Source organism: Leptonotus elevatus, chromosome 10 (genome assembly GCF_054856555.1).
Source record: "Leptonotus elevatus isolate MCC_2025b chromosome 10, RoL_Lele_1.0, whole genome shotgun sequence".
Classification (NCBI taxonomy): Eukaryota; Metazoa; Chordata; class Actinopteri; order Syngnathiformes; family Syngnathidae; genus Leptonotus; species Leptonotus elevatus.
The window spans coordinates 19,001,794-19,016,181 of record NC_141248.1 but is presented as its reverse complement, the minus strand read 5'-3'; the positions used below and the strand labels follow the sequence as shown (position 1 = coordinate 19,016,181).

The following is a 14,388-nucleotide window of genomic DNA, read 5'->3' as shown; positions in this document are numbered from 1 at the left end:
ACTACTCGGCACAGTATCAAGTAAAATGAGTTCAATTAAAAAAAAAAAAAATTCAATACATAAAATTACATTTTAATGGTTAGTTGCTCAAGCTAAATATAATTCAATCAAATAAAAACGTAAATGAGTCAAATAAATGAGAAAAGTATAAATTAAAAAATAAAGTCAAGAATAAATAAAGTGAAATGAATAGTTAAAATTAAAAAAAGATCTAGATCATTCTTAATTTATTTTTATTTTTTGGTGAGCTAACAAATATACGCACGCACGCACATACACATACTCACCCACACACACAAAAAAAATAATAAAATAAAAAAATAATAAAAATAAAGAGCAATGATGATGACATTTCCGAATGAACAATACTGAGCTCTTTATTAAAAAAAAAAAAAAAAAGATCTAGATACAGTAAAATTAAATCCAAACTAAATCGCTGCGAATAAATTAAAACAATATTTTTTTTATATTTTATTATATATATATATATATATATATATATATATATATATATATATATATATATATATATATATATATATATAGTAAATTATATAAATCAATAAGTAAAATGAAAATAAACTACAAACAGAAGTAAAATTAACTACATTAAATGAAAATAATATACTTAACTTAATTGCAGAAAACAAATTAAAAAAACAAAAAGACTAAATTGAATATATATAAACAAAATTAGCATAATAAAAAATAATTAAACCGATTTTTTTTAATTAAATCTAAAATCAGTCGAAAAATAAATCTATAAAATTGAAAAGAAGTCCAATTAATAAAAACAACTAAATACAACAAAAAAAACGGGGGGCGATGCTACTTAAGGGACACAGTGTAAAGGCTCACAAAGTGTAGAATCGAGTCACAAACATGTCACAATAATATTAATAATAAAGTGCTTCATGCATATGTTAAGCCTCACTAGTCTTGTCGTAAAAGTCAAAAGGTGAAGACAGCTTGCTAAACATTCAGGAGCTCACCACCGTTTATTTTTATTTTTATATATATATACACGCGCACTCCCCGCTTCCTGACTTGTTCATCAGGATGGCAAAAGAGAGCGTGTGACGATGACAGTAATCAATAAACTAATTAATCATGTAATGTGACCCATTCAGGGTGTACTCAACTTGCATTTGAGGTCCAAACTCAACAGACTGTTCGATGAGGTCATTATAGTTCATATGAGTGTGCGTGTCTAACCTCAGTGTATCATCGTCCTAAACTAACCAATACTACCAGCAAGCATAATAATCATTTTAAAAATATTTTTTTGCCAAGTTATATTTAAGTAACACAAAGCCAATGAAAACAAATGTCACATTCAACAGTGGCTACAAAAATAAAAAGTAGCAAAATAAATAGAGCAATACGTTAAAGTGGACTTAACACAATTATAAAAATAGTTGCTTCACATCTTTGTCTTCCTGCTTTTGCATCATGGCATCATCTTTAAACCCTGACTGACACCATTCAATGTGACACAAGTACAATTCCGCCTCTGAGAACCAAAGTGGGCTAACTCCATGTTCAATGAAAGTCGTTGCTCTGATGAATCAGAAAGTGCTGAGTGCAATCCTGGACTTTGTCAACCGTGATTCAGACTCGCATTCAAATAAATGGCATACCCTGCCCTTTTCTTTTCTCCTTTAAAAATGACAAAACTGAAGTCAACACTTTGAAGTCTCTTTTACTAAGGACGTTAAAGCTATGTAAAGTTGTTTAATTATTTAATTTAGGAAGTGGTGATTTTGCATTAGTAGTAAAAGGGGGCAGTGCAGCACTCCATCCAGCAGATGGCGCTGTGGTGGAAAAAAGTGGCATAAGTATACAGAATGGTGAGTTGATTTGATTTTTGTTGTTGTAATTTCTAACTTTGTAGTCCTGCCAGATCTCCCTGTTCTTTCTCCAGAACTCCTCAAATACATACAAACACATACATTATATATATATATATATATATATATATATATATATATATATATATATATACTGTAGATATGGATTTGTTTCAATATTCTTCTTAAGAATACAGTATAAAGTAATGCTCTATTGTAAAAAAAAATAGAAACACCATCCGTCTGCGGAAAAAGAAAAGGTCATTTGAGAACATTGTGATGGACACTTTTGGCGAAGGTGAGTGTTGTGGACCTGGCAACATTTCAAAATCCACGTTCGGGAAGAAGCCTGATCCCATTTGATATATTATATATGGATATATTCTTTGATCCTCCTGACAAGGTAGTATAAACACAAATGCGCGCGCACACACAGGCACACACGTATGCACACTGCTGGGAGTACACTCTAAAACATGCATTCATTCAAGGCTAAAAATAGACCTAACAGATGCATAATTCACTCCTGTCTGAGTAACCAGAATGACAAGGTCCAGCAGTGGAACAGAAACTACCGTATTCTCAGATATGTTTATCCTTTTGCATACATTTAAAAAATATGTTGTTTTTAAATCTTCAGTACAGGTTTAGCTTTACCACCTGCTGGGATTTTCAGAAAATAAAGACAATGTTGAGTCAAAGAAATCAATAACAGTACAGCAGTACCATATTTCCTCACATAGTGGCCATGATTGGGTAAGCCCACTATTATCACGTAAAACGGGAAGTTTACAACGAAATAGAAAGTCAACATCTCTTGCATTGCTAAATGTTTACATGCTTAGGCAATTGCTGCTGTTTTGGTTAGCAACACAGTTAAAAACAAAAAAACAAGCCAACCATTTGTGGGAGGTGCTTATTGTAGGAGGCACTATTTGAGGAAATATAGCAAAACAATCATTGAAGATTATGACAAAACAGCACCAGCTAGTGGTCACCTCCGGTACTGCATAATTCCATCCATGTTCCAGTCACGTCATGCGCAGTCCTTTGACTTTACAAAATAGGAAGAGGAAGATGTAGGCGTGTTACAGCAGGTGAAGACGAAGCTACAAAGACGACTGATCAGCTGCATACAGGATTTAGGGAAAGCGAGAGAAAAGAGAAAAGAGCATCAGAGAGCGACATGGGAGCGAAGCAAAAGACAGATGGCAGAAAAGAAGCGACGCGACCAAGTGAGCTCACTTTGCCAGAGGGAACGTGTCAACCGTCATTTGTGTTTGCCGGGAAAATGCTGAGGTGTGTTTGGGATATGTGCGGAGCGCTCCGGGGGAGCCACATGCGACCTCCGCAAACATCTTAATATAAGTTCTGCCCCAAACCCATGAAATGTGTGAAATGGAGTGTGTACCTTTAAAACTAAGAATCAAAACCAATCAATTGATTCTGAAAAGACATTCAAGGTATTCTAATAAATCTGTTGGAGGGCACTCAATCATGTTGAGCACTGATAATCAAAACTATAGCTATAAATAAATTAATAAATGTAAAAAAGCAGTCCTGTCAGATTAGGATTTTTTATTATATATTTTTAAAGGTTTTGTTTACACTCAACCTATTTTTGGGTCTCGATCTGGATGACCATTAAAAGTTGCTCACTTTGTCCTTTTCTTGTTTGTAAAATGATGACGTTGCAGGCAAACAAATGGTGAAGACATTATTGGGGAGAGCTCAAGCTTTCTTACCTGCTAGCTTTTCTATGAGCTGGCGGTGGCCTCCCGAGTGCAAGCTCCCCAGGTCCCGATTGTCGCACGCGTCGCTGGTGGACACGCCGTTGTCGTTCAAACACATGCTGGCACAAAGACAACAAACGCGATCATCGTCATCATCGTTATTATGCGATGGAGCTGGAAGTGAGCCCAGTGAGAGAAGCAGATCAGTGATGGTAAAACACAAGCAGTGCATGCTGGGTAAATGTGATTATTTATTTATTATTTATCTAGGTTAGGCTAGCATTAGCTCAGTTTGTTTTATCTTGACTCTTCTTAGTTTAGCTTGGTTTGTTTTAAGTTTAGCTTAGTTTTTCTTTCTGTGGTTTACGGTTTGCTTATCTTAGAATGTTTTGTTTTGGTTTATTTCAACCTGTCTGTGTCTGTTTGTCTAGCTAGCTAGCTAGCGAGCGAGCTATCCATCACGGTATCTATCTGTGTGCTAGTTAATTAGCTAATCAAGCTGATGGTTTTGGAGGGTCTTGAGCCATCTGTTTATCTTATATTTTGTTTTTCATTATCTTATCTTGGTTAAGTCAAGTTTGTCTTGTCTTGGCTAGCCTATATGAATTTAGCTAAGCTTAGCTTAGTGTAACAAAGACGATCCTCCGAGGAGTGATGTCTTAGGAATGCACACTCGAGCAGCACAAGCTAGCGTGCGTTACATTAGCTCCGTTTGACTTTGTCTCAACGATGTCTTACGTTAACAATGGCAACAACTCCAAGAGAGTTTGACGTTGATTAAGGAATCAGAAAATGACTAAGGGTTTCCTTTAAGGGGGACATCATGTCATCTACGTCTTACCTGTTGTCATTGATGTCTGTGGCGTTTCCTGTGGACACAGATAGGTGCGTGAGGGGAGGATGCAGGCTTGTGCACAGTGAGCAGTGTCACATGCATTTAACAACCAACAAACTGGCAATGTTATCCTCGAACAATCCCTTTGGGAGAATTCAGATGACTTGATTCAAGTGTATCGTAACACTCGAATGAGTGGATTACTGTACACGACACACAGAGACATTGACTGATGATTCTTGATTGTGGAGTGGAATGCAAGCCCCACAAGCAGTGTGTGCCCAGTATGAGGTGCCAGCCTTTTGTGAATGTGTATGGTTCGTCCTCAAGCTCTTGAAATTCTTGTACTGAAAACAACTTGGCCATGCTGTCGGTGCTACAGTGATTGGTTAAGTGAAATAACAAGCCACTTATTGCTTTTCTATCAAAGTTCGTTTTTAGATAATCATCCACACTTTTAACTCATTTGCTCCCCCCCCCAAAAAAACGTATAAATACGTTCTATTTTAAATATTGCCATGCTCCCAAAGACGCATTTATACAAATTTTTTTATGCTAGAGCATACAGAAGGCTTTGTTGGCCTCTCAACTGAAGAGAATGGTGGAAGCAATGGTAGTTCCAGTACAAACTTTCAGATATGGCAAACATTTTTTGCCCTTTTAGTCATATAGTAACTAACTCACGAAAATAGAATGTTACACTACCAATTATTATTTGGATTGAGCGAGCGAGCATCCCGGCGAGCAAGAATTAGCTGGGGCGCCTAACACGAGCGGCTAGTGGGAGAAGCTAGCAAAAGCTAGCAAGAGCAAAGCAGAGAGAGACAAGAATGTACTTGATGTGATGCAAATTGTTTTTGCATATTATTGAAACTAGCTCCCTAAAACGTAAAAATACGTTCTATTTTAAATATTACCATGCTCCCAAAGACATATTTATACGTGTTTTATGTTGTTGTTTTTTGTTATGCTAGAACATACAGAAGGCTTCGATGCAGCCTCTGAACTGAAGAAAATGGTGGAAGCAATGGTAGTTATTACAAAAACGGCCAGCAGGTGGCAGCAGAGTATAAGAGATGAACCAGGACCATGTTGCAAAAAGCTCTTTCCCTACTGTTTTAAACTGATTTGTGAAAAATAATTAAACTAATTGCTGCAAATCAGAAACAGATCAAAATACTTCTTTTTTTTCCTAATGAAGAGACTCTAATCATGTTTTTATAGCAATTGAAAACGATATTCTGTGGGCCTTGCAAAATCAGTCAAAATCCAGTCAAACAGCCGGGTGCGAAAGGGGTTGCTTCAGTGAAAATGGCTGGGAGTGGTTAAAGATCATTAGTGCACAATGACATTTTCCTCCTGAAATCACATCCTTCACGCAATCCGCTCGACGTAACATTATTATTAACTAAGCACTAAGAGAAAAGCACTCCCAAGTCATGGCTGCAGTCTGTGGAGAACATTTTGGTCAATTCAATTAGTAGAAAGTTAGCGACTGAATTTCTGCTTCATCTTGTGTCCCGAAACTCCTCAGGAGGTGCAATTATCACCAATTTTGGCTTCTCGTCGACTCGGAAAGGAAAAGTGCACTTTATTAGGAACACATATCCCATTTTACTTTTTACAAAGATAACAATGCTTAGTTTAGTACGATAAAACATTCTTAGAGGTGATTTTGGTACTCTCGTAAGTCTTTCTCGTAGCTAAATAAGGTGACTGTAATATTATGACATTGCGCAGGTGTACCTAATGTTGTGGCCAGTGGCGGACAATAATAGACTTCAGCTCATTGTTATTCATGTCTGAAGCCGTCGTAAATTTCGTGGCACTTTGCACAAATGTAACGACGTGGCTTTTGTCAGGGCAGCTCATGGGTGTCCAGATTGTTCGAGTGTCCAGGCATGGTGAAAATATATGGCAGATAATGAAGCTATGAAAGCCAGCAGGAGGCCTCGTTTCAAGAAATCTAGCAAAAGAGTTAGACGTTAGTCACAGTTTTTACGGCTCTTATTGAAATTCACGGCACACGAGTGGAAATATATGCATCCAAGGGAGTGGAAAAACCAGCAGACTGCTCCACAGCTACTTTTTTACAAGCTGTGTCAAAAATGTCACATTTACAACGAGATTAATCGGGACTCCCTTTTTTTATGGATACTGTCAAGGAGGTGTTCGTTTGCATTTTCTATATCATTACAAGTTCCAAAACATTTTTGCCATCTTTGAGGTGTTCAACTCAACTTGTGGCTATAATGTGCGTTATTGTCGTAACGCACTGACTACTTCTAATATTGCAACTACACAAAAGAAGCAAAATCCAGTTGTAGCCTCCCAGCTTCGCTTCAGTTTTGACTGTTTCCGAGCAACCGCTATCATTTGCTCAGAGGCTGACATGGACCGACACAGCCAGCCTTATCTGTCTCCATCCAGAGGCTTTTTACCAACCTCACATCATGGACGTCATCCGTGGCGTGTGTCGGGGTGACATGCATGCATGATGAGAAAGTATGGACTCGTCGCAACGTTGCGACAAAGGCCCCAAAAAAAAAAACCTTGCTGAAAAGAACTTCCTGAGATATAATGACACATAGAATTATATTAAAAGGGAAGTCAATCCATTATTTATTTATTTTTTGACAATAAAATGTTCTATGCAGCCCTGCTCGTCTAAATACGGTATTTTGGTTAATATTGTGTTAGTAGAATATGAGTTAAGCAGCAAAATCCATTAGTTTTTATCATTGCCAGAAGGCGGCCATTTTGCCATTTGCAGCGGTCACAGCTTAGTTAAAAAAAAACGGGGGCTGTGATTGGTTGTTGCCTAAGCAACTGTGATGTCACCTTCAGTCGACAACAAGTGGCAAAATGGCCGCCCCCTGAGATGGATAAAAACGAATCGATTTTGCTTCAAAACTCATATTCCCAAAATTTAATATTAACTCATTCACTGCCATTGACGGCTATAGACGTCAAAAATTTATTTGAACTATTTCTATTAGTTTAATTTTTTTTCCACTTTTGCTAACAAGAGACCTAGAAAAAAACATAGAAAACTAGAAAAAAACTTATTGTAAATTTAGAACAGATTAATCGTTAGTTAACTAGTGAAGTCATGGGATTAATTACAATAAAAAAAATGTAATCGCCCGACGCCCTAATTTTTAATAATCTTTTCTTTTTTTGAAAAAAGAATATAAAAAATAAAAATATTTTTTCTGAAAAAATATTATTTTTAAAAAGAAAAGAAAAGATAAAAAATTAGGGCGTCAGCCGATTATTATTATTTTTAATTGTAATTAATCACATGACTACAATACAAAAATTCTAGGTTTCCATAAAAAATTTAATGAAATTAAAAAAAAATTTAACTAATAGAAATACTTTACAAGAATTTTTGACGTCTATAGTCGTCAATGGCAGTGAATGAGTTAAACGAGTTTAGACTAGTGAGGTCACATATGACATATTACTGTCAAGAAATGTTTAAGGTTGACTTCCCCGGTCGGAGCTCACCGTTTTCAGAATCCAGCATCTCGGCGGTGTCGGCTTGGCGTGGCGGAGGCCTGCAAACAGCGGGAAGAGAGGCCCGAGATAAGCAATCAAGAAAGTCTTTAGTTTAGATTTGTGCGTCAGCAGAACATAAAATATGTCACGGCAGGCCAAAAATCACGCTTCCCATTCTTGCACAGTCAGAGAACAAAATGCAAAAAACATCAAATTGCTTTGCTTTTGTGTAAATGGGAACATTCCAAATGAAACTGCTAACTGCAAGCAGTAAATTCTCATAGGAATAAAAGATTCTCTATATACAGTACACTACTGATATTGATATCTCAAATATAATGAATTAATTCATAAAATAAACACCAGACTAATCAATTACCTCATGTTTGACTAAGTCTGTACAGATAAAATATGAAAAGGTGCAGCACTGTAAACACTTTCCAGATGCACTGTAACAGCTTATACCTTTGTGCAGCATCAATAGTTTGTTTCCTTATAAGGAACTGAATGAACACACAAGAGTTCAACAGTAACAGTTTAAACAGTGTGAATTGTTATGCTATAAAAACACTTCATGCATTTGTTATTGCTCTGGCTCCATTTGGAGAGTTTTTTAAAGGCTCTTGGAAGTTGCTTTCGCACTGTGTGTGCCCCCCCCCCCACCCCCCCACCCCCACCCCCCCCCCCCACGATTACACAGCAAAACGAAATGAGCGACTCACATGTTCTGAGCGTTGTTTAGGCGGGCCAAGCGTTCGGCGGGTTGGTTGTGGTTGGTTCCGGAGGCAGCGTGATTGCTTTGTGGTGCCGGGTCGGCGGCTTGTGGAACTGGCGGGTTGCTGCGGGGAGCGCCGTCACGCACTGAAAGCGGGTGCTCGCTGAGGCCTCGGGTGAAGACGGCGTGCGTGGGCGAGGGGTGGCCGGGACGCACGGGCTTGGCTGTTAAAGACGAGATACGCTCAGGTGGAAATGCTTAAAAAGTAGAAATAATCAACGCAGCACATCTGCTTAACTCATTCACTGCCGTTGACGGCTATAGACGTCAAAAATTCATTTGAACTATTTCTATTAGTTTAATTTTTTTTCCCCACTTTTGCTAACAAGAGTATGAAAACCTAGATTATTTGTATTGTACATTCAGAATAGATATAAAATGTGTGATTAATCGTTAGTTAACTAGTGATTAATTACAATAAAAAAAGAATCCACTAATTTAAAAAAAGAAAGAAATAAGGGGCGTCAGACGATTAAAATTTGTATTCGTAATTAATCTCATGACTTCAATAGTTGACTCACAATTAATCACCAATTTTATGTTCTAAATGTACAATAAAAAAATTCTAGGTTTTTATAAAAAATTAAATGAAATTAATTTTTTTTTAAACTAAGAGAAATAGTTCACATGAATTTTTGACGTCTATAGTCGTCAATGGCAGTGAATGAGTTAAATAGATGCCCCGCCTCTATTAATAACGTGGTGTGTCAATAAATAAATGCCTTACCTAAAATAAATACATAGTCCATATACATAGTTAAAAGAGCATTATTCTCGTTTTGACATGGAAACAGTGTTTTTGCTCATGCACTCGTTCCCGCCTGGCCACATTGTCAGACCACAGGAAATAAAAGCCATGATGGATAACGTCTTAAAATAAACAACAACACTGAAGTCTATCCTTGAGCAGCATCGACAAAAAGCAATTTGGAGTTTTGCCCCCTTTCCTTGCAAATCCGATTGAAATTCATAACAAGAAGTTGGTCTGAGATGGAATAACTACAATCACACGCACGCACGCACGCACGCACATCACAGCGGGAACATGCGGGAGCTTTCTCACGGTGCAATTCTAGAGCAATTATCAGCTGTGAGGGTGATGAAACACACAGACAGCAGGCGTCACATGTGAAAAGTTAATAATTACATGTCCTCTCTTGTGTTCTATTAAAATCGACATAGCAATTAGATGAAGCTCTCTACATCCGTTTTTTTTTATGTGTACATTATTTACACTGTTAAGCGCCTCATACTATATCTAAGTACACTTTGGAATACAGTAGAACCTCTAAAGCAGAAGTCCACCGAAGAAAGGAGAAGGATTAAAAATATATTTTTATTAGGGGTGTCAGGCAATAATTTTTTTAAACGTAATTAATCGCATGACTTCAATACTTAACTCACGATTAATTGCAAATTTTATATCTGTTCTAAATGTACAATAAAATAGTTGTCATACTCTTGGTAAACATAAAAGTGGGAAAAACGTTAAACTAATAGAAATATGGCTGCATCTTTTAGTCATTGATACAGTAATTTCAGAATAATTCATAACATTCAGTTAAATTAATTCATTTAAAAAAATATATATTAAAAATGTGGGGCAAGAGGCAATTATTTTTTTAAAATTGTAATTAATCGCATGACTTCACTAGTTAACTCACGATTAATCACAAATGTTATATCGGTTCTAAATGTACAATAAAAAATTATAGGTTTTCATACTCTTATTAACAAAAGTGGGGACAAAATGTTAAACTAATAGAAATAGTTTAAATGAATTTTTGACGTCAATGGCAGTGAATGAAAAAAAAAAAGATAAAAAGTTTGGGGCGTCAGGTGATTAAAGTTTTTAATCGTAATTAATCGCATGACTACACTAGTTAACTCGCGATTAATCACAAATTTCATATCTGTTCTAAATGTACAATAAAAAATTCTAGGTTTTCATACTCTTGTTAACAAAAGTAGAAAAAATGTTAAACTAATAAAAATTGTTCAAATGAATTTTGGACGTTTTATAGCCGTCAATGGCAGTGAATGAGCTATCTAACCTTTAATCTGAAGTAACTTGTGAAATTCTGCACATTTTTAAAATTATAAAATACAACTTCACCCCAGTTTCCACAAAAATATCTATCTTTATATATATATATATATATATTTATTTATTATCAAATGTATTACTCCTAATTTTTGACGTAGACGTGTCTGCGACTGGAATTCCCCCAGCAAAGGCTTTCCAAGTAACAGACGGTCATTAATCGCGCCTTTAAAAAATGAGTGGCGTTAAAGGAACTTTAGATTAACTCAAAATTAACACACTAATCGTGACATCCCTATTTTTTTTTTTAATATATACAGTATATGCACATCTGGCCACTTGGACCTACAGCGTCAACCCAGCGTTAAATTCATCTGACTGGACGAAACTCGTCCCCCCCCCCCTAAAGTGTGCTACCTATATGTGCAGCGTGAGGCCGGCGGAAGAGATTTCGAGCCCTCATCATGACGTCCATGCGCTCCACTTCCTGCTGGTAGCGATGTCGGTCCTTCATGGCTCCCTCTTTGGCTTCCTTCAGGGCGCCCTCCAGCGCCTTGACTCGCTCGGCGGTGGACCGAAGACGCTTCTCCAGCTTTGGGAGCTCGCAACGGAGGTCGGAATTGTCGCGTACTAGCTGCGATACAAACAACAAAGCCAAGCCAGTTGTGGCTCTTCAGTCATATTTTATGGAATGCATTTGACTTACTTACAGTACTCTTTTGGCTACTCCACTAGGGACAGGCCGATTATCGACCAAGCCGATTATCGGTGCCGATATTTGGCAATTTGACGAATATCGGTATCCGTCTTTTTAAAAAAAATCTGAGGGCCGATTATAGACCCATTTAAAACTGTGTTGATCTCAGGGAGCTTTTTATTTAGATTTTCACTTTATGAGATGCTGCTGACCCAAGGAACTTTCTGCATCTTTATGTTTTTGTTTGAAAGTAAAACAAAGACACATGAAGGTTTAACATTTCAGTTATAAAACTATATGGAGCTATGATATTTACTTGTGAATTACATTTTCATTTAGTTTTTTACCCTGGGAGCTCCCTGAAAATTTTGTTCGAATTTTAAAACAGATTGTGATTGTCTAAGATTTAAAAAAAATTTTTTTTATATCTTGCAAATCTGAAGAGTTGTTCAATAAACATATTTCAACAAAGTTAAGATTTGGAATTTGTATTTTGAAAATATTTGACACCAATATTTTCTCCCTTTTAGTGAAATTGACTACCCTTACTACAGTATATTATTAATTATAAAGTACATTACTGTGGAGTGTTTTTCTTCTTAGAAAACACATAAGAAACATATTTTTTTGGGGGGGGCAAGAACGGATTAATGACACTTCCATTCATTTCAATATGGAAAGATGATTTGAAATACAGAATGACTTAAACCACTGCATAATACTTAATAATAATTTTGCAGCTGTTTTTAGGAAGGCGACATTTGTCATCGTTTCAATTGAGTGAGGTTATCCAAAGGACTTTCTGAAGGTTACATTTGTTAAGCAGACTTTTACCGGATACTGTTATGCATTTAAGTACACGGTCCATGGTGCAAAAAAAAAAAAAAGCTGACATTTTTGCTCTCTGTGATTTATTGCAGTGTCGCCGGAAGAGCAAATGGGGATAATGCAAGTTATTGTCCAGTTCTGGTATAGAACCTACGGTAACCTTCTTTTTTCATACAGCATTGTGCCACCACGGAGTGCATGTGTGCCATAGTGTGGGTTCGGATGGTGCGAAAGCGGTTTGCAGCCTCGGGGTAACTGCAGTGCGGAGACCCTCGGCCCTTAGTCCTGGAGTTTGTTGATTTATGAGCACTGAAGTTGTGCTCAATTCCTCCAGCATCAGCAGGAGGCAAGCCACAGTACGATGAGATGGCTGCAGCAGTCATTAAAGAACCACTCCGGGCTCAAGTCCACCACATTTGTTTACGCCAGACGCACTCGAGGCAAGTCGCACAATTTGGGATTTCACAGAGTCATAAGACGTACGTTGGAACTTCTTTTTTTTTTGACACATAATAGTGTGTTTCATTGTTGTTATGTTTATGCAATTGGCTGACAATCAGTCCAGGGTGTTTGTTTTCTAAAAAAAAAAATATTTTGGTTCCTGTTAAGCATAATGAGGATAAGTTCAGAAAATGACGGGCGGACTCTTGACATTTTCCTTTCTCAAAGTTTATTGAAGGTATCCTCATTTGCATATATTCCCAGGAGGAGGAGAAATTGTCTCGTCATTTTATGCGTGCGCCTGCATGAGGATGAATCCATTTGAGTTCACTAAATTCCAAACAACTATTTTCCGCTGTGCCGCTCGTTTTCCCTGAAGGCACCTTGCTGCTTCCCGATGCTTGCTGCTGCGTTTTTTTTTTTTTGGGGGGGGGGGGGGGGGGGGGTTGTAATAAATGTATTTATTTATTTTCCCAAGGAGACGCTTGTGTGAAGTCGCTGTGCACGGCTGATTGATGATCCTGAGAGATGCTTTCACCCGAAGGAGAACGACAACAACTTTTAATTTATTTGCCAGTTTTTGTTTTTTTCTTGCCTTCCAAAGGAGTCGTCTCAAGCTTGGGTGCAATCCAAACAGGACGCTCTGTTCTCAGTTTTAACAGAGGAGAGCGAATGACTTTGTTACTTTGCGTTTTGGTCAATGTTAGGTGTTGCTCGGCATGCGCCGGTTGGGATTACCTGCTTGTGGACCTTGGTCAGCTGGTCAAGGTTGTTCTCCAGAAAGGAAATCTTTTGCTTCTGTGTGATGTAACCGCCGCTGCCGTCACGCTCCATCTCGGCACTCTGGCGGCAAAAACAGCAACATGTGGCTTCACATTCAGGACGGTCTCATTTTATGGCGCTTACATATTTATGGCAGTTACTAAACATGGTTTAATCGGAGGATTCAAAGCAGGATTAGGGTTTCAAAATAAGGTTTCTAATCTGGGTTAGGGTTTGTAGTTAGGGGTTCAAATAAGGGATATGGTTTCAAATTGGAGTTTCAAGGCCAGTCTTTGGGTTTGTCTGAGTTGATTTAGTAGAGACTTTAAAAGTGGTGGCCAGGTCCTTCCTTCCTTCCTTCCTTCCTTCCTTCCTTCCTTCCTTCCTTCCTTCCTTCCTTCCTTCCTTCCTTCCTGGCTTCCTTGCTTCATTCCTTCTTTCCTTCCTTCCAATGTTCCTCCCAGCTTTCCTTCCTCACTTCCATCCCTCCTAGCTTTCCACCTTCTTTCTTTGGTTCTTCCTTCTATCATTCCTTCCTTTACTCCTTCATCCTTCCTTTTTTCCTTTTTCCTTTCTCCCAGCCAGCCTTCCTTCCTTCCTTCCTTCCTTCATTCATTCTTTCCTTCCTTCCAATGTTCCTCCCAGCTTTCCTTCCTTACTTCCATCCCTCCTAGCTTTCCACCTTCTTTCTTTGGTTCTTCCTTCTACCATTCCTTCCTTTACTCATTCATCCTTCCTTCTTTCCAGTCTTCCAATGTTCCTTCCTTTTTCTCTTTCTTCCTTCCTAGCTTTCCATCTTTAATCCTTTCTTCCTCCTTTTCTTTCTTGCTTCTTCTCTACTTCTTTCCCAGCTTGATTCCTTCATCAGTCCTTATGTCCTCCCTTCCCTCCATGCCATCCTTTTTTCCTTTCCAGCTTT

General features: G+C 37.7%; 1 protein-coding gene across 1 annotated transcript in view; it reads right to left on the bottom strand.

Annotated features, from left to right (window-relative positions):
• Positions 1–541: 541 nt before the first annotated feature.
• kif5ab (kinesin family member 5A, b) overlaps positions 542–14,388 on the bottom strand; it is a 76,418-nt gene continuing 62,571 nt past the window's right edge. Inside the window, exons 23-29 of the mRNA XM_086086345.1 lie at positions 13,446–13,550; positions 11,159–11,375; positions 8,645–8,861; positions 7,932–7,981; positions 4,425–4,452; positions 3,596–3,702; positions 542–2,979 (exon numbers count right to left, since the gene is read on the bottom strand). Coding sequence (XP_085942471.1) covers positions 2,960–2,979; positions 3,596–3,702; positions 4,425–4,452; positions 7,932–7,981; positions 8,645–8,861; positions 11,159–11,375; positions 13,446–13,550 — 744 coding nt within the window. The 3' untranslated portion in view covers positions 542–2,959. The remainder of the gene's footprint in view (positions 2,980–3,595; positions 3,703–4,424; positions 4,453–7,931; positions 7,982–8,644; positions 8,862–11,158; positions 11,376–13,445; positions 13,551–14,388) is intronic.